This window comes from Barbatula barbatula (genome assembly GCF_947034865.1).
Source record: "Barbatula barbatula genome assembly, chromosome: 15".
In the NCBI taxonomy this organism is placed as follows: Eukaryota; Metazoa; Chordata; class Actinopteri; order Cypriniformes; family Nemacheilidae; genus Barbatula; species Barbatula barbatula.
In genome coordinates this window covers 12456557-12481925 of record NC_136778.1, presented here as the reverse complement: position 1 = coordinate 12481925, position 25369 = coordinate 12456557, and the positions used below count along the sequence as shown (strand labels likewise).

Here is a 25369-nt window from a genome sequence, read left to right as displayed (position 1 = left end):
AATTGAGATGTAGCATGTTTATCAATCTAGTATATTATGTGTAGCCTATTATTTCCTAAAAAGGACACTAATTTACAAACTAAAATTATGAATGGGCTGAACTCAACCGTATGTCTTTGCAACGAAAATGAGACTCTGAGGCCACCTTGTGGCAATAGTTTGTAACTATTGACTTTTTTATATTGCCTATACCAATGGTAAAGGAAAAACCCCCTTTGCAGTAACTCGTGTCTTATTGCCAAGTGATTAGACTACTTCCTCGGATCACTCCTTAAAACATTAGTGTATGATACCCTTACTTAAAAACAAATAACTATTTAAAACGTTTTCTCTACGCAACTAAATATAACCAGTCCCATATAACATTATTTATTTTAATTATTACTAATAATTAATTTATAGTTTCTTTGAACACTGACATAAATGTTTCACCGCACGCAACCTATAATAAAATAAAACGAATCGCTTAGGCATACACATTGACTGCAATGCAAAAGACGCTGTTACATATCAGACTCAGGCGCCTGGCCCGAAGTTAACTTCCGGCCTGTGTTTGGTATCAATATAACAATTTGTTTTAATTTATGTTCATATTCATTTATAAGATTTTTTCGTTGCCTGTTAATAGTATCAAATCAAAACTACTCAACATGTATTGATTCATTGCGGAGGTTTGCCGGAAGTTAAGTTTGGCCCACACAACACATTGTTGCCACTGAAACAATCTGGTAAAATAAGCTTATCTTTTGACACCACCGTGTTATAATTTGTAAGAGATTTAGTCTTCCACACACACCGTAGTTAGCTGTGAAAACACAAGATAACGCTATTTTCTAAAATTTCTAAGAGAATAGTCCACATTCTCCTGTAATTTAAGACAATGTTCTGAACCACTTTGCACTTTAGGCGTGGTTGCATTAGTTTAGATTTTACGGATTTTTACATAAATATATATTAATTTCGGCTGAACTTACTTTTCTGGTAGGCTAAGTATGCTTCCTTATTTAACTCACTCCAACAGAAACACTTTTAGATGTTGGAAGTTTATATTATTCCTTTCAAGCTCTTAAGTTAATACGTGTGTGTTTTAAATGCCGCCGCCTGCCCACTATGAGCCCTTGACATGGTGACGTCAGCTCGGAAGCACTCAACTAAACAAGCCATTTTCACAAGCGTGAGTCCCTGCCGGAGAGCTCGGCCTGCCCAAAACCTCTTCACACAGTTTACAGCCTCACAACAGTCTCCAGACCGCTTTTATTCTGCCGGTGTGACCGCGTCTCCTTTGAAAAGCATCGCACAAAGAACCCTCAGCAATGTCTGTGAAACCAGAGGCGGGAGGTTGGTGCGAGGACTATCCTGAAGAGACTGATCGCTTTGCGAGCACCACGGCCGGGCGTGATGACTTGGAAGAGCAGCGGCATATGAGAGACGTGGAGGACGATTCAAGTGAAGAGAAGGAGTTCTTCAGCCATCCCGAAAGCGCCCGGCAACCGCTCCCTGTTGTCATGGAAACTGCCTCCACAGGTAATGCGGGCATCCCGTGTACTTTGTATACATGTATGCACAGCTGCGTCAGACCTCTTAGTGTTTCGAACGGGGCCTTGTTTTTAGTTTACGTGTTACCTTGGCTTACTGACTGGCTGTCTGCTGTTGAAGTGCTTTGTTACAGAGGTTTTATAAATATTGATTTGACTTTATTTAAGTTTAACCCGCACATTACTTCAGTCGAATATCATCTATTCACTTTGTCATGTCTTGTTGTTTTGCATTTATGGATAATAGTAGGATACAAACAAGAATAATTTGAATTTCATTATAAATAAGGGGTTGATTTTAAATGTTGTTGTACAGAATGCAACAAACAAAGTTAAGTTATCATAGTCCTTCAAACGTGACAAGCTAATGTGGTCAGTGATCCATATCCACAGCCTGTTTGTTTGATATAACTTTATACTGTTGTATGGGTCATAATAGCATCCAGCCACTGCTCTTTTAGAGTTACATTTTGTGTTTTAGAATGATAGAAATTTCAGGTAAAGGTATAACTGATATAATGCATCATTTTATTGAATACATCTTAAATATATTGTTGGATTTTTTAAATTTCAATATATATTTCTCGTTTCCTCTGCTAACTTTTTGATAAATTATATAATCCATTGTACCCCGGCTGTTTCTGAGAACATGGCACTTTACAGTAACCTTTAGAAATCACTTACCGCATAGAAATCAATAATTTACATTTACATTCAAACATCTCATAGGCGTAGATCGAAATTCTATGTAACGTGAGAGCTGTGATGGTGGTATAGTAACAGAGGAAGACCAAGGCAGACCCAGACATGTTTGTCATTTTATTTCAGTGATCCATTTCAATTAAACCCCAGTCTAAAATTAATCTTTACAATTGGACAGAAACAAAGGCTTGGATACACTGTAATAGTAAATAGATAGGAAAAGAATAGTAAAAGATAATTTTACAGAATTTTTCTGTTATTTTCTACAGATTTAACATCGTTTAATGTTCAAAAACTTTACAGCAATGTACTGTTAAAAATATTATCAAATATTTGGGCAAAAACGGCTTTATTTCTGGCGCCTCAGTAATTGTATACAGTAAAAGTAAGTATAGTGTACATTTATTTGGCGTACCGTATGACACTATATACAGTAACATAATTCTTAATTTATTAGTATCATCTAACCAAATTAGGGCCATGCAAAGTGAAAAATGTCAAATATTTTCATAGTTGAGCCCCATATATCATGGCAAAAACTATATTATAGTGACTCATCTTTGAAGCATACACAATATTTGCTAATACAACATTAGTTAACCATCAGATGCTTGGTAATTGGATATTGTCTTCATGCTGAGACCCCACAGCTATATGGATGCAGTGTCAGATGTGATATGACGATATCCTGCTGTGACCACAAGAATCCCCACAGATCGTACGGTTCTGAATCAAAAACTCACATCTTGATAAGCGTATCGTTCTATTGTTTGATCGATAATTCAATCTACATTAGGTAGGTTTAAATATTTTTTAAGAAAATATTATATAGCTACTTACAGTACATACTTTAATTTGTAAAATAGAACAGTTGAGCAATAGAAGTAATCTATTCTATGAGTCAAATGGGTGTGTTTGTAATGACTCCACTGATTCATTGAAATAAAGCCATCCATGTGTGCATGAATAATATAGTGGACAAAAGTGAGCAATAACCTTTGGTTCAATCTGACTACAGTCTTTGTTTATGGACAAATATGACATGGGTGCAAAGGAACAAGATTATGAGTAAAATGTACATACAGTTGAGTGCAAACATATTTTTCATTTAAACCTAGAATAAACACAAACATGTCAAAAGTTCATTACAGTTAGAAGTTAAATAAACTGGTAAAAAAGAATAAAAACTTTCAAGGTCAACAAAAAATTCAAGGCAATCACATTTATTCCATAAAACCATTTTCAAAAAAATGTTCAGACATTTAGGTCTAGTGGTATATTTAGGTTATGTATTGGACAGACTCCTCAAAGTGCTTTTCTTACACAGTACTTATACACATGTTCGGCTATTAGAAAGCTTTTGAATTGTGTACATTATATTATGCAGGAAGTTGATTTTAATGTCTTAGAGAGCCTTTTGTTCCTCAGTGACTCAGGGAAACTGAAATGTATGTTAAAATCCTCATGCTTTTCATGAGCTATGCACAAAATAAGAGTGAGTTTTTGTTTGCAGAATGTCACATTGACATCAGACAAATATGATGAAAAATCTTTTTTATGTTTTTCTTTTAATAAATGTCTTGATAACCACCCAATAAAGTAGTTGTAATACATTACATTATATACAGGGGAGTAAAATTTGAGAGACCACTCCAAATTTTCATTTCAAAATCAGCATTTCTAGACGTATTATTCCAGTCCAATAATAATGTTTGTTAAATTCAAACCTTAGGAGTGACACGGAGTCATCCATCAGCAATGTGAAGGACTGACAGAATGTCAGGACACATGAAAACTTTAATAAAAATCGAGGTTAGCATAAAACAAAATATTTTCGAACTTTTCCTAAATACATGTAGACATATTGCTGTTGAATTGCTTAAAAGTGAATATGAACAGTATTTGAGGTCAGACAAATACAGAGCATCTTTTTTCTGACCTGTTTCTCCAGTTTACCTTTTCTGCACATAAATGCAAATAGAAACAATACATTTATTTGAAATTTGGTAAAGATATAGTTAGTAGTTCATAGAATAAAACAAAACATTTATTTTTACATAAACACTTGTAGGCTAGATTAGATTTTACAATGAGAAAAATGGTATGTTATTTTTTTCTGCAGCTGTTTATACTGTGTACAATGCAAGAATGTGAATAATCAAACGTACATGAATAATGCCCTGCAATAAAATTTACTTTAATAATAATAATCTACTTTAAATATCTATTTTACGGTCTCCATATGTCGACACTTAGCACTTTATGTGCCAATACCCTATTAGAGACACATCATATCCAGCCTCTCTATTCTGATCATTATTTAGATCTTCTTACTGCACAGCAAAGTTATTGAATGTCTTAAATAACGCCCATCCTAAATGCCAAATTTCTCTCTGAAGTGAATATGAAATTAGCCTAGAGCGTGTTACCGTAAAGCTCTGATAATCTCTTCATCTCCTGTCACGCTTTTCCTCCGAATCCCTTTGAGTTCCGAAAGGCAGTATTGCTTCATCAGTGTTTTCCTGTGAAGATGGTCCTGACGCTGAGCGGAAAATAACACAGACTGCAGGAAGGAAGTCGCCACAATGCACTGATCTAACTAAAGCCAATAGGATCAGAAAACAAGAAATTAGTTTCTTGTTTAAAAAGAATGAAGTTGTGAGTTAAAAGCGAGATGGATTACGACAGCATTTGTTAGTGTGTAAAGTCTTTAAAGGGGTAGTTCACCAAAAACTGACAATTCTGTCATCATTTACTCCTCAGGTTGTTCAAACCTTTTTCTAAATGTATTTGTTCTCCCAAACACAAGGCAAGATATTTGGAAGACCGTCAGTAACCAAACAGGTCTCCTCACCCATTTACTGCCATTATAGGGAAAGTAAATACTATGGTATTCAATAGGGGTTGAGATCTGTTTGGTTACTGACATTCTTCCTTTGTGTTTAGCAGAACAAAGAAATGAATATAGGTTTGAACCAATCTAAGGGTGGGTAAATGATGACAGTTTTTGTATTTTGAGGTGAACTAACCCTTAAATAAGTCTTCATTCTAAAAATTTTTTTGCTCATAATATGTGTGTGATTTCATGTAATGTAAATGGAGAGAGTGCACAGTAATTTAGTGGCAAGGATGTTTACAATTAGAAATTAGAAACTTGATACTCAAAACCCGTATCAGCTTTTCCCATGAGTCTTTTAAAACAAGACTTCGTCTTGATGTCATAGTTATCAAATGCCACCATTTATCAATAGTCCAGTGCTTACAATGTATTGACCTGTTACATTATATTCTGTTGTTACAGTCATTTCTTTGTTTATTTATTACTTTCTTTCCTCTCTCAGAAAGGTATGTGCAAAATTTGTCATGCCTATATTTTTTATTTACTCTGAATTTCAGCACATTTGCCAACAATAGAGCAAGGGCCCTAACACACATTTACATACAGACACACACTTCTTTGAGCCAATATATTGGTATAGTAAACAAAATATTACCAGATTGAAAACAAATTCAATCCCCAGAGTGCCATGCTATTAAATAACCAAATTTTTTGTATTCATCTGGGAGGTCTTTGATGAATATGTTCAAGGACATCCCTCATATAAAGTTAGTATTAAAAGATTGAAAGGCTTGGCAGCCCACTTGCTCCAGGAGTGGTTTTTATATCATCCCTAGTGCTGGTGAAGCACATTTCTGATATGAAGGCCTATGCAAAAGGAAAGATCAACACTTACATCCACCATGTGCTCTGGCTATGACACTTTTTGAGAGGATGACTCATGGCTTGCGCACTGGTTGAATGTTAAGGGTGATGATGTGTGAGCTGGAGATTTTGTGAGAATGAATACTTGTGTGAGTTTGTGATACAGGCCGAGACCCTACTGTGATGTTCCTAAAACAAAGCTGATGATATGTTCATGTTCAGTAAACCAATTACAATGTAAGAGAATCAATCCTATAGTTGTAGTATCAGTTGGTGGTCAAGGTTTGGTGTAGGTTGTTGGAATTCCTATAGAACGAATGAGATGTGATGTGTTGTGTTGTGCGTGGTCCATGCAGGTGATTCTGTGCACTTATTCCCATAAAACCAGACATTTTTCAGCCACTGATGGTTAAAAATAAAGTCTCAGTGGAGCAGGTTTGCCCAGTGAATGTAGGGCAGGGAGATAGAGGAACATGCTTTCAGATGGAGTGGGGTGAGGTTAGCGAAGTGATTTACATAAATCGTGTCATTATCCACAGTTATTATTGTTAAAGAACACCTGTTGTCAAAAATGATCTTTTTTTAAACCCCCAAATTAAAACATTGAGCTTGTTAATGAGCATAATACAGTATGAGATAACGAAAAATAGTAGGATAACATATTTAATAGAGAATGAGTACTAACATTTGGTCAGAACCATAATAGAATTAGCAACTGATACATTTATTTGAATCCCCTAAAATAAATTTACTTAAAATTTGCATAAATATTCTTGAAGAGGAAGTATTTAAATTTAAATTTACACTTCCTCAAGGATGCGTTTTACATAATGTACTTGTTTGATTTACAGTGTTTTCTATGGATGTTTTCTTTTTTACTTTTCCATAAGAACTTTCAGCAGTAACCGACCTTGAAACAGTGAATACAGATATCTGACCACTACATCTGACAACTGCTGGGTCATAAAACCTCAAACTACGTACAGTATTACATTTTTTTAAAAATTAATATTTAGAATGCTTCCACAAACACAAAAATTCACAGTGTGTGTTTGTGCATGCGTGTGTGCGTGCTTAAGCTTCTCCAGCCCTGGTGGGAACCACTGCAGTCGACCTGCAGATAGAAATTGAGCCGAAAAACTGCCATCAGCCAAAAATAGGCACAATAGTAGAGAGGAGGACAGAAAGCGAGGAAGCCAGTGTGATGGGAAGGACTATTTGACATATAAGATCAGGATTGTGTTGTCATTCACTGCTGATAAGGGCAGTGATCACTGTCATGCCCCACTTGAGCACTTTGAAGGACACTTGAGCACAGTGGCAACCTGAGCACAAATACACATAGGATGTCTCAAAAAACATATAGTGTGTACACCGTATGTAACAACTAGGTTTTGGACAAAGTGAGATTGTCATTGCTAACATAATTGCACAAATTCACAAAAAATGTATGGCATGTGGACAGTGTGTGTCACTGACATTACAGAAACAGATAGAGGTCAAACACTTGCACTGATTTTTTCAGAAAATTCTTAACTGCAGACCAGGTAAACTTGTGAGAGGAATAAAACTCCCCCTCACGGGCGACTGCCGGCGACACACACAAACCATAACAAATGTACGGGCCTGGTCCTCTCTCACTGACGGTCCGGTCGCTCGTCCTCTTATGCTCCCCAATCTCCTCCGTGATACGAGACCGGTGTGCCTCGCATCCCGGCTCTCGTCCAGCCTACCTCGCTACAAGTGGGTTGTGGATAAATGTGTAAAAGAGTCTATGTCATCTCTCTCTTAAAAATATAAATTCAACATTGAAGAAGCAGTTTTCTTTTGAATGTATTCAGGAAGATCACATAATTTTAGAGGAAAATATTATATTAGCATTGTTTCTTTAGATTAGTTTATAATGTTAAAATAATGTTAACATAATTATAAAAATATATACTGTACCTAACTAATGTCACCCTCTCCCGTCATCCTCCCATACAGATAGATCTGAATGTAACTTCCAAAAGACATCCACTGATGACCTATACACCTCCCTCTTGTCTGATCAAAGTTATGCCTCACAAGAAGAGACCTCCTATTTTTCTGGCAACATGGGCAGAGCTGAGGAAACTCAAAAACCACATACTGATGAAATCTCCGGCTCTCATTCCCTCCTGTTGACCTCAGACTCCGGCATCGAAATAACTTCCACTGGAGACTTGAGTGACAGCTCCCACAAGACACATGACTCTGAAAAAACTTTTGACTTGTCTTACAATTACATGGACATCACCAGTAAAGAGGACTCCCTTAGCTCACACCGCCCCCTGGAGGACTGGAGGATGAGTGATCTCTCAGAGCCCACCCAGTATACCATGTTTGAGAAGAGCCCATCCCCTGTTGAAGTGGATGTGGAAGAGCTCGGTTCTGCTGCAGTTCAAGACTCTCATACCTTTGCATATGTGGAGGAACCTTCCGATGAAGAATTGTCCGATTATCAGCCGTATCGCTCTCCGGGTACAGGTAGCAGTGCCAGCCCGGTTAAAATAACCCTGTGCGAAACTCCTCCTACATCTGTATCGCCCACCACAGTCCAGCATAGTCCGACAGTTACAGTTTCAGAGAAAGAGAGTATCCTGAGTCTGGGACTTGAGGGAGTGCCCACTGTCACTCTTTCAGAAGCAGAGGACGACAGCCCGGAGTCATCTACTCCACCTCTGACAGGTAGGCATAACCCACACAAAAGCACTTTAGTTTAATGGTATGCTAGATAGTCCTGTTCCAGTGGTAGCTTTACATGTGAACTGAAAACTTTAGTACCTGCCAAACATTCATACAATGTATTTCGACTTACAGATCAAATGTTTGAGGTTCAATTGTAAGTGTAAATTGTGACTGAAGATTGCATTGTGAAATAAGCTGTTTCGAAGATCAATTTACTATTAAGAGACAGAAGTTTGGGAAGGTGATTTAGGGAGAGCAGACGGCCATGGGACACCTTACCCCTTGCAAAACTCTTATCTTTCTCTTTCATCTTCTGTCTGTATTTTTATAGAAGAATCTGACTCTCCATCAGATCCTAACATCCAGGCTTTTGAAACTAAATTAATAAGTTTCTCTACACCAGACAAATCTCAAGCATCCCTCATCTCAGCATCTCAGCCCACCTTCAAGCAAGACAGATCCCCCACAGAGGTGAAGGTCTCCCCCACAAAACCCTCCAGCTCCCCCACCATCCCTCCTCATTCCCAGGATGTTGAGGGTAGCGGTACAGAATCTGGCGACTCTGAGATTGAGCTAGTATATGAGGAGCCTATTCCACAACCTCCTACCTCTGACTACATGAGCTTCAGTAAGAAGCCAAATATCACTCCGGCGTCCACAGTACCATCCGTCCTGTCTTCTGCTCCTGTTACGGCTCCTGCGACTGCCTCTGGTCCTGCAATGCAGTACAGCATCTTGAGGGAGGAGCGTGAGGCAGAACTGGACAGTGAACTGGCTCTGGAGTCCTGTGGGGAAGAAAGTCCCAAGAGATTGAGCCATGACTCTGTACAGCCGGTCAAAAACCCCACAATCCCTTCTTCAACCACAGCACACCATGTGACTCCCACTCTTTCTCCGACTGTTCCGATTCCAACCTGTGCTCCTAATGAAAAGACACCCACCACTGAAGAGAAGCCCAAGGTCAGCACAACCCCAGTCCCTAGTCCGGGCCTGCCAGAGCTTAAGGTGGAACATCCTATTGGCGAGGTGCCCAGAGGAGAGAGGAGACGATCCAGTCAAGGCCGCAGGGGCTCAGAAAGACAGACAGCACCACCCGCCATCGTCCAGGGTCTAACCAGGGAGAAAGGTAAATGCATTTACTTATAGTTCTGTTTTTAAGAGCTTGTTGTCCCTACCAGGCTTCTTGTCGACAGTTGCATGGATTTGGTGGGTTAAGTACCTGTTTTAAGTAGGACAGGCTTAGTAAACATCTAGTCTCGCTATACTTTTCTTAAAAGTCTAGTGTATGAAATTTAACGGCATCTGGCGATGAGGTTACGAATTGCAACCAATGGCTAACTCCACCCCACCCTTTGCGAAGATCTACTGCGGTTCTCACATCTCCAAGATGATGTCACGTTTTTGCAGAAGGAGATAACAGATTTATGAAAGAGCAGTTTGTCTATTAAGGGCTTCTGTAGAAACAACACGATGAGTTCCATGTAAGGGTGCCCACGTGTATGTAGATAGAAATAGCTCATTCTCAGGTAAAAAAAAAACATAACGCTTCAGTATTTAAGGCCTTTTACACCTCTGAAGACATAGTCATGTATATTAAAATAGCATTTCTTTCAATAGATCCTCCACAAAAATTACAAATTGGACCTTTAAAGAGAACTGGATGATGACTTTGATGGCTTCTCTCAGTTTGGAAACTCCCTTTGGCTTTAATAACAGGAAAAGCACATTTTAAAGGCCCTTTAGAATCAGCCCGTCGGTTTCAAAACCAGGCATGCACAGGCCAGCTCATATCATGTATTGACATTCAATATTCTCCTAATATTACATAAAGGCAGGCTAATTTAATGTGGTAAATTTATTTCTGTTCTAGCACATTGATTTAATACTCACATGGGGTTACAAAGGGATTAAACAATTATGAGAATGTATAAGTGCAGTAAAGATGAGGACACAAGGTTCTGTGATACTTGAGAACACACAAACACATGCTCGGCTAATGGGATTTATTCAGCTCATCCTCTCATAGAAGAAGATTATGCACAATAGGTAGAAGCCCGCTATATTATGACCAAAACTTCAGAAATCTCCTGCATTTTAGGCCTGCAGCTGTTTTTATTTTATACCTGACTGCAGTCTGCATCTGCTGTTTATGTCTTCAGCTCTCAGTAGACCTCAGGAAATAGATTGTGTGAAGCAGAGAACAAACTATTAAGAAAGAGCTGGCTGACCTGTCAAAGCTACAGATTTATGAAAAGCATTTTCATTGATCTCTGCCTTTCAGTGATGGGAAACCATCCCAGTGGAAAGTGAGAGATACTGTATAAACTATAAATATGTCAAATCTGGCTGTTTTGCTCTGTTTATGTGGACCTATTCTTTTGTACATTTCCACACTTAGAGTTTTGTTTAAATTATTGTCTCTAACCATCTAAAGGATGTGATGAAACAGTTGTCTACTTAAACTATTTGAACAATCAGTATGTTTTAAAAGCATGTTTTTACAACATATCCTTATTTCACAAAATTGCTCCTAACCAACTGCATAAACCATTTAATATAGAATTCTGACTAAAATATAAAATATATTTCTTTAAACACCTAAAAGGTTCACTCTTCACTGGAGAAATGATGGCACTGCAGCATGTGCTTGCCTGCTGTAAGAAGAACCTGATGAGTTAGCAGTGGGTCACATGACCAATTCTCGCATTTCTATTGGTTAATTTTGAGTCATGTCCTTCATAATTTGATGCTTTTGTTAGCCAAATAAATAGACGATTTGTGATTTTGGCGTGTTATAGATATGGGATTAGATCTGCATTTGTTTGGTATGGGATGTTTGCACTGCACAAACAGCATTTAATAATGCATCAGCTGTGGGCTGGACTCACCTTAAAAGAGTAAACATCTTTATATGGTTCTGGGCTGGGTTTCCCGAAACCATCTTAACGCCAGTCATTAAGTTATACCTTAAATATAGCAACATATTCTTAAGAACGGCATACGGAGGTTCCGGAAACCCGGGCCAGTTTCAGTCTGTTCCAGTCTGTATTAACACTGCCATCTTGTGTTGATATAGTCGCAGTACAGAAGGAGTATAATTACATGTAGCTGTCAGACAGCTGTTAATGCTTTAGACTACTAATGTTAATGTATAACTCCAATAGTCAAATTCGTGTTATATTGCATCACTCTGAGACAGAATAAAAATGTATGTGCAATACTGAATTAACATGTTTTTCCTTTCATACACTTTGTAAAAACACCCCAGGTTTTCTGTTGCCTGTAGTGAACACCCATTTTGTCTCTATCTGTATCTGTGGAGCTCTGCGAATGAGTGTCTGTGTTTGACGTGCCCCCTCCTCTCTTGAGCTCAGCATCTCATCGAAGCCTCTAGAAATGTGATGGCTGGTGTACCAGCACATATAAACATTGAAGATAGATGTCATTGCATTAGTCCTTCGACAGAGGGCTTTATCTACGCCTTTATTTATGTCTAATGTTATGTAGATCATATCAATGCTCGTTTTGCAGAGTCTATCTATGGAAGTGGATGATGTCCCAGAACTGAAAATTGCTAACATTCTTCCAAATATCTTTCTCTGTGTTCATTGGAACAAATAAATGTTCCAATGCAATTAAAAGCGGCTACTAACTGATTTGATTAATTGAATACAAGTCTGGCCCATGTTTCACCTGAGGATTAATTTGCTTTGATGTCTTCATCCACAGACATATACAGTTCACAGAGTTTAGCTTTAAGATGATAAGTGCACGATGCTCAACATGTGGGATTTCCATTGCTTATCGTATTTGAACATGTTCTTGTCATCTTGTCCCTCCCCAAATCCCTTATTATTCAGCAGGGTATTGGAGTCAGACAGGAGGTATACAGGGTTATATTTGGACGGCACTGCAGTGCTTAGACATTCTTAGAAAACAGAGAGCGAGTACCAGTCCTTCAAATGTGCTGAAGTCATCATGCAAGAATTTCATTTGGAATCTTTATTTCTGTGGCTTCTTCCAGCTGTGACTGCTTTTGACTGGCTACAGTTTACAGTTTTCTACAGTATCACCTGACATATGGAATCATGTTGGAGGTTCAGTGTGCACTGAAGTGTCTCATTGCCATCTGTTACCACATTGCACTAAACCAGAAACCATGATTAGGCATTTTTATATCGCTGACTGAGATTTTAAACCATTCAAAGGCTCATGGATAATATCAGTAAGCAAGTCCATCCTTTAAAAAGGGTATGATGGTCACTAACAAAAAGGAATTGTAACATTAATTGTTACGTTTTCCTGTGTAACACATCCTTGTGACTTATTTTGTAAATGAGGTGATTTTAGATCTTACACTGAGTTTTGCAGCAAGTTTCCAGTAACTTACTGTAGATTTCATATACAATTTTGTTTAAAATGTGAGCTTACATAGTTCTGATATTTTGTTTCATAAAACAAGACTAAATATCACTTTTCTTGTAGATGTATCGTAATTTAAGAAGTTTTAAATAGAAAACAAAACAAGAATGCTTTGGAAGAATGTCTTTTTTTTGCAGTGTCTCTTCTTGCTCATTTTGAATCTCAAAAGTCAAAGTGTTTTTATTTTAACTAAATTAAAGTCTAACTAAAATAAAAATTTACTGATATGAAAATATTAAGTATTAATCAAATCTACAGTAAGTTTTACAGTGTCCATAAATGCACCCAAAGACAAGTCCCACTGAAGAAATCAGTTAAATGATTTTAAAAAAAATTATTAGTTTAATATAACTCTATAAACCACATGAATAGTTTTTTTGAGTGCACCGCATGAAAGCGGCGCAATGCGATTTGACAAAAGCCTATAAAACCCATTATAAACAGAAATTCTGTCCCAACTGGATGTGATGTGACAAAGACCTTGTTCTTAAAGGGATACTTCACCCAAAAATGAAAATTCTGACATAATTTACTCAACCTCTGACAATTAATTTAAACCTTTCGAGTTGTTCTGATGAACTGAGAAATATTTGGAAGAAAGCTTATAACAGACAGATTTTGCCCCCCCCCCCCCCGATTACTGTAGTAAGAAAAAATGCAATGCTTGTCAAAAGTGCCCCAGAAAACTACATTCTTCAAAACGTCTTCTTTTGTATTCAACAGAACAAAAATGTTTATACATTTTTCCTACTATGGGAATCAATGGGGGGCAGAATCTGTTTGGTTATAACAGGCATTCTTCCAAATATCTTTCTTTGTGTTCATCAGTACAAAGAAATGTATATACAGTAGATTTGGAACAACTCGAAGGCGAGTAAATGATGATAGGTGACATTTGTGGGTGAAATATGCCTTTAATGGTTTCAATTGTCATGGCCCCGCTCAAGTGCAGTAAAGAAAGGGTGTTATACATACATTTTGCTCATACACTATCAAGGTGACATTCCGATAAAAATAAAAAGGGCAGTGACTTATGGCTTTGTCTTCCAACATTCACATATGAAGCTCTTTTCAATGCATAAGAATGTTGATAACATGGGGATGTATTTGCTTTTGACATAATTTATTTGTTGTGTACTAGGCATTAAATTACAGCTATTATTTTAGGTTTATTATTTTAGATTATCTACAAGATCAATTGAATCAATAGGCACACAGGACTGACGCTTCCTTGCAAGTGTTCCCTGTTTTAACTGAGAAAGCTGAGTCATTCTCCATACCTCTTGGTATCCTCCATGCACGCCCGGCTCACACACACACACACACACACACACACACACACACGATTATTCAATTATTTAACCCATTCCTTCATCCTTATGTTCTTTGAAAATTTTTATGACAATAGGCAGAATGTTAGTAAACGCATTTATTCACTTTAATAATAAATGTATGAACACAAATTCTCAAAAATCTCTTGTGTCCCACTGAACACAATTTTATTGTAAAAATGACTCAATTTAATTTAGCATCCCTTCTGATTTGCTTTCAAATCTATCAGTCATTACCGTTTGCCCATCTCCTTGTTGTCTGCCCTCTCCCTTCCTCCACCAGTGGGCAGCAGCATCATTATGTATCCCAGTCCTTCCGTTCTCCATCCCTGCCTCCCCTCCTCACTGTCTCCTCCTCCTATGGGTCATTCATGCGATGGTGTGAGCCAGTGAGCGAGAGAGAAAGAGAGAGAGAGAGGGAAACGATAGAGACGGAGCCAACAGCAGAGCGGCAGTAGCATTAGCAGAAAGCCATTCGCAGTCTTTCCCCTTACCCCAGCCTAGCATGCAGGCCAGCACCATGGCAGCCGCAGACTCAACCAAGATGGAAGGTTTCTGGAGCAGCTGGAAAGGCCAGGGTACTGTGAGTGTGTGCGGAGAGAGGGATGGATATTGGGGGGGGATGCAAGATGGGTGGAACGAAGTGCATGTTCTATTTTGGGAGGATGATGGTGAAAGGAATGTAGTGGGGTTACATTTTTTGTATGTTTAGCGTGTGGGGAACGCTTAAAACGGATGCAGGTGCATGTGAGATTGCATGGACACATACATGTTTTTTATCGAGGCGGCCGCCATCGTTGGCCAACGATCAGCCGGCCGCATGGGGGGTTTTAGACAGCTGGGCACACCCTTCTTTTCTCCCCCTCCTGTTTATATTGGGGGGATCCATCCTGAATTCGCCGACTGTGGGTATGATGGAATCAAATCATTAGGCAATGATATGCATGAGTACCTATTTTTCAGGTCAGTTGTTCATTTGGATGGGGGTAGATCCATACAACGATCTATCAAATGCTCAGTCTCTTTCAATGAATTTTGTGAATTGCTTGTTTGTTGTATACTGTAGGCCATAGAAAACAAAAAGAAGAAAGAGATGGAGACAGGTGTGGTAGGGTGTGGCTGTTCAGCACATCTGTGATGCTTCTCTAATTGTTGACCTCTGCGGCCCATTTTATTAATTAGCTAACAGTCGCAGCATCTTCATGACTGTTTATTTGTGTATACGCTATGTAATAATATTGAAATATCAATAGCAAGCATTTATTAACTATAATCCTATAAAGCTCGAGAGCTATTAAAAAAATCTAGAGCATCATGTTATAAAACTCTTGCAGGGAAAGGAAAACTAGAAAAAGTGTTTCTGGTACCGGCTATTTATATGTGAGCATGTTGAACATCTGTCTCTTCGGGGCATATAACCACAAATAGGTCTATTAGTAGAATTTATCTGGGCCTTTTGCCTGTCTCTCAAAAATGTTTCATGCATTTGATCTTTTTAATTTTTAAGGCTGGCTATATAGGTGAATTTGGATGTGTTTATTCAGTGAGTAAGAAATGGGACTAATGCTCTATTTTAGTATGCAGCATCCCCTCCGACTGACTGTAAAGCGTTTCATAGTTAATTCTGTCAGCAGTTGTGTATCAATTTACATCAGATTTTATTTCATTGTTATTTATTTAACACACACCTGATTGGTCATTCGGGCCCTTCAACTTGATCAGGATCTTGAATTTAGTGCCTCATCGAAAGAAAACTGTGTTTGCGGTTTCTGTTAAATTGCTCTGTTAGCACTAAAACACCAAGCCATTAAATAAATTAAAACAGACTTGAAGATCTTTCTTGAATATACACCTTGGGTGCAAACACAATTATTGTCATTTCTGTCTAAACTCATGCCTGTTGGCTTGGGATTGCTAATACCTGCGTCCTCAAGGTATTGATTTTCAATGTACCAACTATAAAGTCAAACTGCTGCATAGGTGCTAGCTTTTATTACATCAGCAGTTTCGGTTTCTCCTCAGAGTCTTGTGTCAATTATGCAGTTTGGTCAAAACTGTTCTGCGGGTTGCCATGTTGGCACTGTTACTGTCTTGATGGTCATTTGTTAACAGGCCAAAATGATCACTACCAGTTCTTCTCTTCACCAGTGATATTCCAAAGAGGGAATGAGAAGTGTTAGCGGGGGTTAGCACAGCTCACATTTTAAAATGATGCAGAACATCCTATTTAGTAGCCACGTGCACTTGTGCTACAGAAGGTGTCACTATAAAGATACTGTTTTGAGTTGTCATCCCCTTTCTCCCACTTACTATGCAGAATTACAAAAACAGGGTTTTAGAGAGTTTATTGGGGATTTATCACCATGATCACAGTGCACTCAGAATATGCATAGCAAAATGTCATGTCAAGTATGCTTTAGACGGTTTCAGCAGCAACAACAGTGGCCCAAATGTATCTTCCAGTAGACCTCCGCAAATAATAAATAACTGTAGTTTTATTTGAATTGAATTGAATACAATACGTATAAAGTAAAATATTAAAATAAATACATTTTTATATAAATTAAATTGTTATATTACACAGACTAGAAGTTAACTTTGGCTCAGGCACGTGTCCGGTGAAACCGACTACATAGAAGGCATTGGCATTTACTGTTTGTGTCTTTGCAGGTTCATTAAATTGAATAAAACTAAAGGTATGAAAACATTAATGTTACTTAAAATAAAATAAAATGAAATATCGGACTAAATATTCAAAAATGTTAAAGCAAAATTGCTTAATAAACTGAAATAATTTTAAGATGAGAAACAAAAATTATTACAACTGAATAATTATTAAATGAATAAATAATGAATTGACAAAATTAATAAATACAAAAATATGAAATGAATTAAAGGTAAATAGCAACCTTAATTTTTTTTTAAATACATAAGGACAAAAGCACATTGCTAAATGTAATTTAAATGAACACGAAAGCGTAAAATGTACAAATAAATGATAATTCAAAATATCAATAAAATACATCTTCTGTGTAGTCTAAAACTGTGGGTGTTGAATTATATTACAGCTAAACAGTTGGGCACAATCATGATAACCATGCAAATTAAGTCATGAAAACCATGCAAATTACACAAATACATTTCATTTGCCTTGATAGCTCACTTTACTACCCAGATATCCAACCTATAGCACTATCACATCATACACGAGTTTGACCTATATACTTATGCATATAAGACCCCGATCTGTACTAGAGGAGTGATTAAAAACAGCCATTAATTAGTTCTGACTTGTCACGTCTCTCACTTTGTACGTCTTCTTTTGGCATCCATAACATGTATAATTTCACTATATTACAAGGCCCACTGAATTGTTATTTTTATGTTATATCTGGAGGCTACTCTTGTTTGCCATTTTGTGATGATACAGCATGTGACATTGCTCTGAAAGAGCTTTCATTATTACTAGCTGAGAAATTCATCTAGCCTTGTGTATATCTGTGGAATCGCCTTGTATCTCGCCAAAGTTGTTGTCATCCCGACTACCCGTGTAATGTTAGTCATAGACTGACTGAAGCGATCTCTTTGTTTTAAGAGTTTGAACCACTGACGTCAAGAACAGAGCTATTCAGTTTAGGTTTGGTTTGATTTATATGCTTACATAAACCATAAATCAAGTTCTTCATGTCTCTGTACTTTATATACTATATGTCATACTTGGATGATTTGTTAGTTTATGTGGGTTTGTTTGGATCCCACACATTGAGACTTGATATAGATCATTACATTTCCATTTTAGGGTTTGATGATCATAAAAATGTGTGTTTCTGAATGCGCTTTTTATTTGGGTTCTGTGTGTATCCATGTTGCCAGTTGCATCGTGATAGCTATATTTGGCTGCCCCAAGGACAAGATTATTGTTCACTGTTGTCTATCTTTCAGCTTTGCGTAAAGCAAAGGTCTTACAGTATGTGAACGAGAGGCACGGCACTGTCAGCATTAGAGGGTCTTTGCTTTATGTTTCTGTTTCCAGCGTTAGCTCCTATTCCCCCTCCCCCATCGTTTCATCAGCACCTTATTACTTTGGCAGGCAGCTTGTGCTGAAAGGGTGGGTGGCGGGGAAAGGGGGGGCAATCTCCATCGCTATGGCAACTGCATCACTGCTCACTCCACTGCGCCCATCTCTCCAGTTTCCGTGGCGACGGTGCTCCCTTCAGCTCAGAGCTCAACTGCCAACTTTACCCCGAAACATTTTATTCGAACCTCACCATAATGACCCCATAAACACGCCTGTGTCAGTGCAAGAACGGCTGGAAGCAGATGACATTGTGGACATTGTGCATTTGTGTGTTGATTTTTACTTAAATGTAAATTAAAATGACATTTTATAGTGCTTTGTTTAATGAAAGCATCTGTTTGTCATTCCGCATGTGTATTCTGTTAAGGTGTATGAATATTGATCATTGACTAATATGAGCTTAAGATATATAGAACCTATGAATTATATATTTTGCACATCAGTGGTCTTGCATAATGGGGTGTTAACCACACCTTCATAACACACACAAAGATCCAGCGAGTATATGCGCACATAGGTGATGCAATTGTGGGTCTATGATGCTTTTCCTGATCCAGCCTTTATTTGTGTCACAGCCTAAAATAACACTAGTTAGTTAGTTTTTAGCTTCCTCAAGCTGCCGGGTGTGACGGACCCCCATCTGAGGAAATGATCACAGAAATCTGTCTAGACAATGAAGCTCCACGTAGTACAGATACATGTCTGCGATGATAGCAAACTGCAGCTGTATGTGGTCCATTATCCGCTATTATCTAGCTTCATCATTCATCAATCCGCTTGATTTCTTATCTCTAGAGTTGAACCTCTACGTTGCACCATTCTAAACACATCAGAAAACAAAGACCAGAGGGACGAGCTTGGGAATGGGTGTGGTGCAACTCAATTCATATGCAACAGTGGGTCGATAATACTGTATGCAACTGCATAGAACGCAGGAAGTACACAGAAATTATTTTAGATTTAATTGGTTTGGTTCTGTGTATTATTCTAAATGTGATTCATAAGCACAAATGTACACTATAAGGCTTAAAAAAACAGAAAGTGTGGTTATGTAAACGCAGGTACGGTAAGAGACAACAGTTTAAGTGAAATAGAAACGGCACACAAATGCATTATTTATATGCAGATTTGTTGGTTTTGTTAAATAAAAGAGCAATACATTCCATGGAACATTAAGAATCCAGAACAAAAAATGAAGTCAACATGAAAGATGCATTTTCCCTGCTAGCAGTATTAAAACGTTTCAATATTGATCATTTTCACAAAAAATGTATGTCCCCCGGAATATTTTCTTCTATAGACTGTTTCATCTTAACAACATAAACAAAAGTTACTTTGCATGCACATTTTGTGACCCAGCTGAACTTCCAGTATACATTCACAAAAATTGAGTGCCTGTAGAAAAACTGTTACTAGGCTAAACTTGTTTCTCTGATATTTTGAATTTAGACTCCGATACCAAGCGCAACTGCTCGATGTCAATGTACCTTATGGTTTTTTTAAATGCGTCCGAACCACAGGACCCATTCAACAAATTGTTTATTTAATAAAATGAACATACAACAAAATTCAACAAATCGCTAATTTAATACAATTATAATACAGTTAAATATAATACAAATTAATATTAACATAAATTAAATTAAATAAATAGTTATATTATTAGATACTAGCCAAATACAAACTGGAAGTCAACTGGTCAGGCACGTGCGCATCCCATGAAACGACCATAAAATATATAAAATTCCCTCCTCACTATATTACAGTAAATACATGGAAAGCTGTAAAAACTTGCCAATGGTGAGGAAACATGTCATAAATGATGGGAAATTGTATCTTTCATTCTCTGTTTATTATTTATATTGCAAGTTGTATTTAATACAATAATAATAAAACAGCTGTGGCCCTAAGTGCAGAACAAAACATGAACAGAAAAGATAGCACTCAATAATTAATGATGAACACAACAGTGAACATCTTGACACAGTTTGTCACGAAATGGCTTAGGACAGAACCCAGATGCAGGAAGACGAAGGGTTAACAAAAAACTTTATTAAATAAAACACCCGCAATGGGGAAAAACAAGAACAAAAACACACTAGAAAACAAACACTAGAAACAAAACACTTCACAAAACCGAAACAGGAAACAGGGTAGTCCAAAAAGACGAGAAACAGGGGATACTACCGTGAGCGTTGATACAAACACCAACATCAGACAAAAGATAAAGACAATGCACCAACACTGAACAGAGAGAAACTGAGACCATATAAAGGGAGACACTAACGAGGAGTGATTACATGGGGAGAGTGGTGACAGCTGATGGGAATGAAACTCTAACGAGGTGAATTACAAAACAGACGATGGGAATGAAACCCTAATGAAATTACAGGAGATAGGAGGGTGGGGCTGAGAGACATAACAGGAAGACACGTGGCATCACGTAACCACATAAAGCCACATGTCTCCACACATAACACAACAGAAACCCGAAAGACGTGGCAATGTCATGACTCTGCCCAGGGAGCTTGAAAGCTCGAGACAGGAAGGACAGAGTCCTAACACAGTTAGGATGGGGGAAAATAAAAGACTACAAATGAACATGGACGGGACTACAACAGGAAGTGACATCATTAACATAACTCAAACTCAAAGTAAAAATTTAAACCTGACAAAATGTCTCTATTAGATAAATTATTTAAAACCTCTGATACACCGTAAACAATCCTGTAAAAATGGGAATTTTTTGGGAGCATGGGGTGCCAGAAAAATAATTTTCCCTGTAAAATGACATATTTCCCGTTTTTCTTGAGAATGTATGGTCTTGTTCTGTAATTTTACAGTTAATGTAAAAAAACACTTAGATAATATGTGGAAAAACTGAAAAAGTCTGTAAAAATATGTTTTTTTTTCACTGTAGAATGTTTTTATTTTATTTTTTATGTTTGTTCACTCCCTTTTTTTAATGAGCTGCTTTTTATAGTTATTACTGTATTGTAGACATACTTCTTTAAATCATTCCACGTCATTAGGCTCCTTTGAATCTGTTAAAAATTTATTATGTATACATTTGGACATTATGCTTGAGACACAATTACGTATAACACTACTGTCATTTTGGAGATTTAATGATAGACCTCATTATATACCATATGAATAGTGGCACCAAAATGTTCCACATTTGTGCACCTGGTTCCAGAATGTTGCCATGGTCACCATGCTGTCATTTGGCCAGAATAGTTTCTGAGCATGTGGGCAGAAAGGCCACAGGGACAGCATCTATTGCTTCTGTGTTCTGCAGGTTAAACCCAGCTATATTTTCTGAGATGTTTGTGTAATCTTTTTTAATTATATAATGTCTGACTCAGCACTAATGTGATTCAGCAATTGTTAGGTCATTGTATGTGACATCATGCAGTAAGTGTTGATTACCGGATCCAACAGAATCGATCAAGAATATTAGATTTGCTGTGTACCTTTAACCCCCCCCCCCATCCCTGTGTGTGCATGAGACAGTCCACTCCTAATTTTCCGTTTCTATAACTTACCCTCTTTCTCTTTTTCTCTCCACCCAGCGATGGAGTTGCTGTACTGGCGGGACCTTAAGCAGAGTGGGCTGGTGTTTGGCAGTGTACTGCTGTTGCTTTTCTCCCTGACTCAGTTCAGCGTAGTCAGTGTGGTGGCATATCTTGCCCTGGCTTCTCTCTCTGCAACCATCAGCTTCAGAGTCTACAAGTCTGTGCTGCAAGCTGTGCAGAAGACAGATGAGGGCCATCCCTTCAAGTAAGACAACTGTATGTTTGTGTGTGTGCATGTGTGTTCATTTATTAAAATAGAAATATTATTCATATTATTACTGTTGTTACTTTGTAATTACTATGTTATTACTATGTTTTTAAATACATTATTCCCTAAATCCCTCATGCAGAACATATCTGGATGTGGAGATGTCACTGTCCCATGATCAGATGCAGAAGTATGCAGACAAAGTCCAGTACTATATCAACAGCACACTGAAAGAACTACGCAGACTGTTCCTGGTTCAGGATTTGGTGGACTCACTAAAGGTGACCTTTTATTTAATTTTATTTATTTAAAATTGTATAATCAGTTATTTACATTGCACTGTGATACAATCCAGTAGAAAAAACAGATGCCAAAAAATCTAGTTTTCAAGTTTCAAAAATACAGGAAACATCTGTAAAATGAGGATGTCTTAGTAGTTAACAACTAATGAATCATGCAGTGTTTCTCTTGCCATATGTCAGTGTACAGGTCCAAAATCCATCACAAATCATTTGATACCCGTATATGTTGTGCATATCGGTGTTCTAAATGCTGACTTTGTTTTTTGACCCAAGTTTGCAGTGCTGATGTGGTTGCTGACCTATGTGGGTGCACTGTTCAATGGACTCACTCTTCTTATTATGGGTGAGCACATACTTTGAATTAAATTTGTTTTGCAATTTAGCAATTTTATTCAGTCTTTTTTTATTTCTTGCTTTAGTGGTGTTCTCCATGTTCTCCATGCCTGTGGTCTACGAGAAATACCAGGTCAGTGGAATTCTTTGTTACCATGACTACAGGGTCATCTCTTACCCAGACTACAATGTATGCATTTGTTTTTCACATGCTCACTATTTAAATTCCACTCTCATCCCTCTCACTTTCACTGTCTGTTTCTCTCATTCTCTACAGGCACAAATTGATCAGTATCTGGACCTAATAAGGACCAATGTCAACTCTGTGGTGGCAAAGTAAGGACCCTCTAAGCATGTTTTGAGATTATCTGGTTTAAACCTTTTGTTAAAGGTTATAAAAAGGTTTTGTGAACTTTCCTCCAAGCCTTTATAATTTTAATTCTTGCTTTTTTTGCTCTCTGTGTTTAAATGTATTGGTTTGGCTGATCCAGATCCAATGACATTTATTTTTACAAACAGTATGTTTTATTTTATTTCCTTTATTATTATCGCATACAGTATATATTTAAGTCTTAAATATGTTTGTTTAACATTTAAATTTTGTTCTAACATTATCTTTTAATTGTTTTATAAATTTATAAAGAACTGTGTTGTTACGTCTTGCAAAATGGTTTACAATACTAATCTAAACAAAAAGAGAAATAAAAAAAATATTAAGTATTGATTTTTTTCTATAAAGGTTCTACTCTGTCTTTTTAGGGTGTGTAAGATGTGAGCAAGGAATCATTTTCACCATAGAATAAATAGTGAATTGTTAAACATTGTTAGTACACAAAATCAAAAACAAAGGTGTTTCTGATAATATATCTAACTTCTAATGTCTGAGCATGTTAACATTTATATTCGATGCATACTGTATGTGTCTAATTTGTGGACATTTACTTTGTACAGGATCCAGGAGAAGATTCCTGGGGCCAAACGAAAGGCTGAGTAGTGGGAGCTGAATGATGATCAAGGGTTCCTCTTTGTCCACACATATTCACACATACACACACATAAACATCACTGGAACATAGTTCTACTTTGTACACATTGTGACGTCTAGAGCAACGGCCAAGCTGTGCAGGAGAAGTCCCATCCTCGCCTTATAACCATACAAAATTAGGAAAAAAGCAAAGAGTGCTGTCACTCAAATTGAGATAGTGGGAAGTACGGCAAATTGATGAATTGTCAATGTAACCCTGAAACATGTAATTCAAATCCGGACTAGATGTGAATTTTTTTGTGTTGCTCATTTTGCTCAAGTGCATGAAGTCAAGAGTCTCAATGCTGTTGAAGTTTTACCTTTCATTTTCTGTGCTTTCTCAGCTGTGCTGAAAGATGTTTTTAGTTTTATTGGGTGAAAGATCTCTCCAGCTTTACTGCTCTCCCGTGACCTCTTTTTGGAAAAAAGCTTTTGGCGTTGGTGGGGCTTTTCCTCTTTCATCACTAAACGTGACTAATATAATCGTCACTGTCAGCTAGACGCATGAATCTGCTGAGGTACATGGTATTGTAACGTAAGGCACACACGCAACTATTTAGCCAATGTTCGAATTAGATTGGTCGGCTCGCTCGTAGCATTTTGTTTCTTTCTTCGTAGGACTGATAAAAGGAGCTACAGATTCATGTTTTTAGGTGCAGTCATTGATGATTTGTTTCGTAAATGATACAAAACAGAGAGTGAGGAGATGGAAGCTTCAGTGAGGGATTGCCAGGTAGAGTCTGTCAATCTTTGTGTTATAGTCACGTGTTGCTCATTCTGTTAGCCATTGACTCTTAACTATTTGCACTTAAGATGTACTAAAAAAAAGAATGCGAAAATAAATGTTCTTAAATGTATCTCGACTCCCGAGCTTCATTTAAATGGAAGAATCATTTTATCATAATGTTTATCATATTATTTAATTGATGTTTTGTTATGAAATTAGCCAAATACTAAAAAATATCTTGTTTTAATACATGTAAATATTAAATATTTATTTTTAATTGATATATTTCAAGATTTAAGTAAATATTTTTTAGTTTCTTGAGGTCTCTTAGCTTAAATAAATTCTTTTTTTTTTCTTATTTTACATATTTTTAATTCATCTTGAGGCCCTTTTGGAAGAAGGAGACCGCCATCTGTCAGTGGGCACTGCTGGTTGTGCCCAGTGTACCTGTGCATGTCTAAATCCTACATGTCCAATCCAGGAACAGGTGGGACGGGCAGTTAGACAACAGCGGGATCTGTTTCCGCTCCCTGGCGTTGTCTGCAACACATTTTCCACAACACTATTACCCCTGTTTTATCATTGTGGTCTGTATATTGCTGTAGATTTTTAAAGTAGTTATTTATTTAAAGGTATGCCTGATCCTTCAGTTTGACTCTGGGGGACAATAGCAACTGAAACAGTTGATGGATGCATGGTGAAGATGCTTTCAGCTCA

The 25369-nt window shown here is 37.4% G+C and overlaps 1 protein-coding gene across 2 annotated transcripts; it reads left to right on the top strand.

Moving 5' to 3' along the window:
* The first annotated feature begins 1117 nt into the window (after positions 1–1117).
* rtn1b (reticulon 1b) lies at positions 1118–24787 on the top strand. 2 transcript variants are annotated; one of them, XM_079474590.1, is made up of 9 exons: positions 1118–1524; positions 7927–8649; positions 8981–9775; positions 22056–22263; positions 22409–22547; positions 22842–22911; positions 22988–23034; positions 23179–23237; positions 23853–24787. In XM_079474590.1, the coding sequence occupies exons 1-9, from the start codon at positions 1314–1316 to the stop codon at positions 23893–23895; spliced, it is 2295 nt and encodes a 764-aa protein (XP_079330716.1). In that variant the 5' UTR covers positions 1118–1313; the 3' UTR covers positions 23896–24787. The 2 variants fall into 2 exon arrangements, with proteins under 2 accessions (XP_079330716.1, XP_079330717.1); XM_079474591.1 differs by lacking the exons at positions 1118–1524; positions 7927–8649; positions 8981–9775 and adding an exon at positions 14765–14980 and having other exon boundaries at positions 23853–24781.
* The last annotated feature ends 582 nt before the right edge of the window (positions 24788–25369 follow it).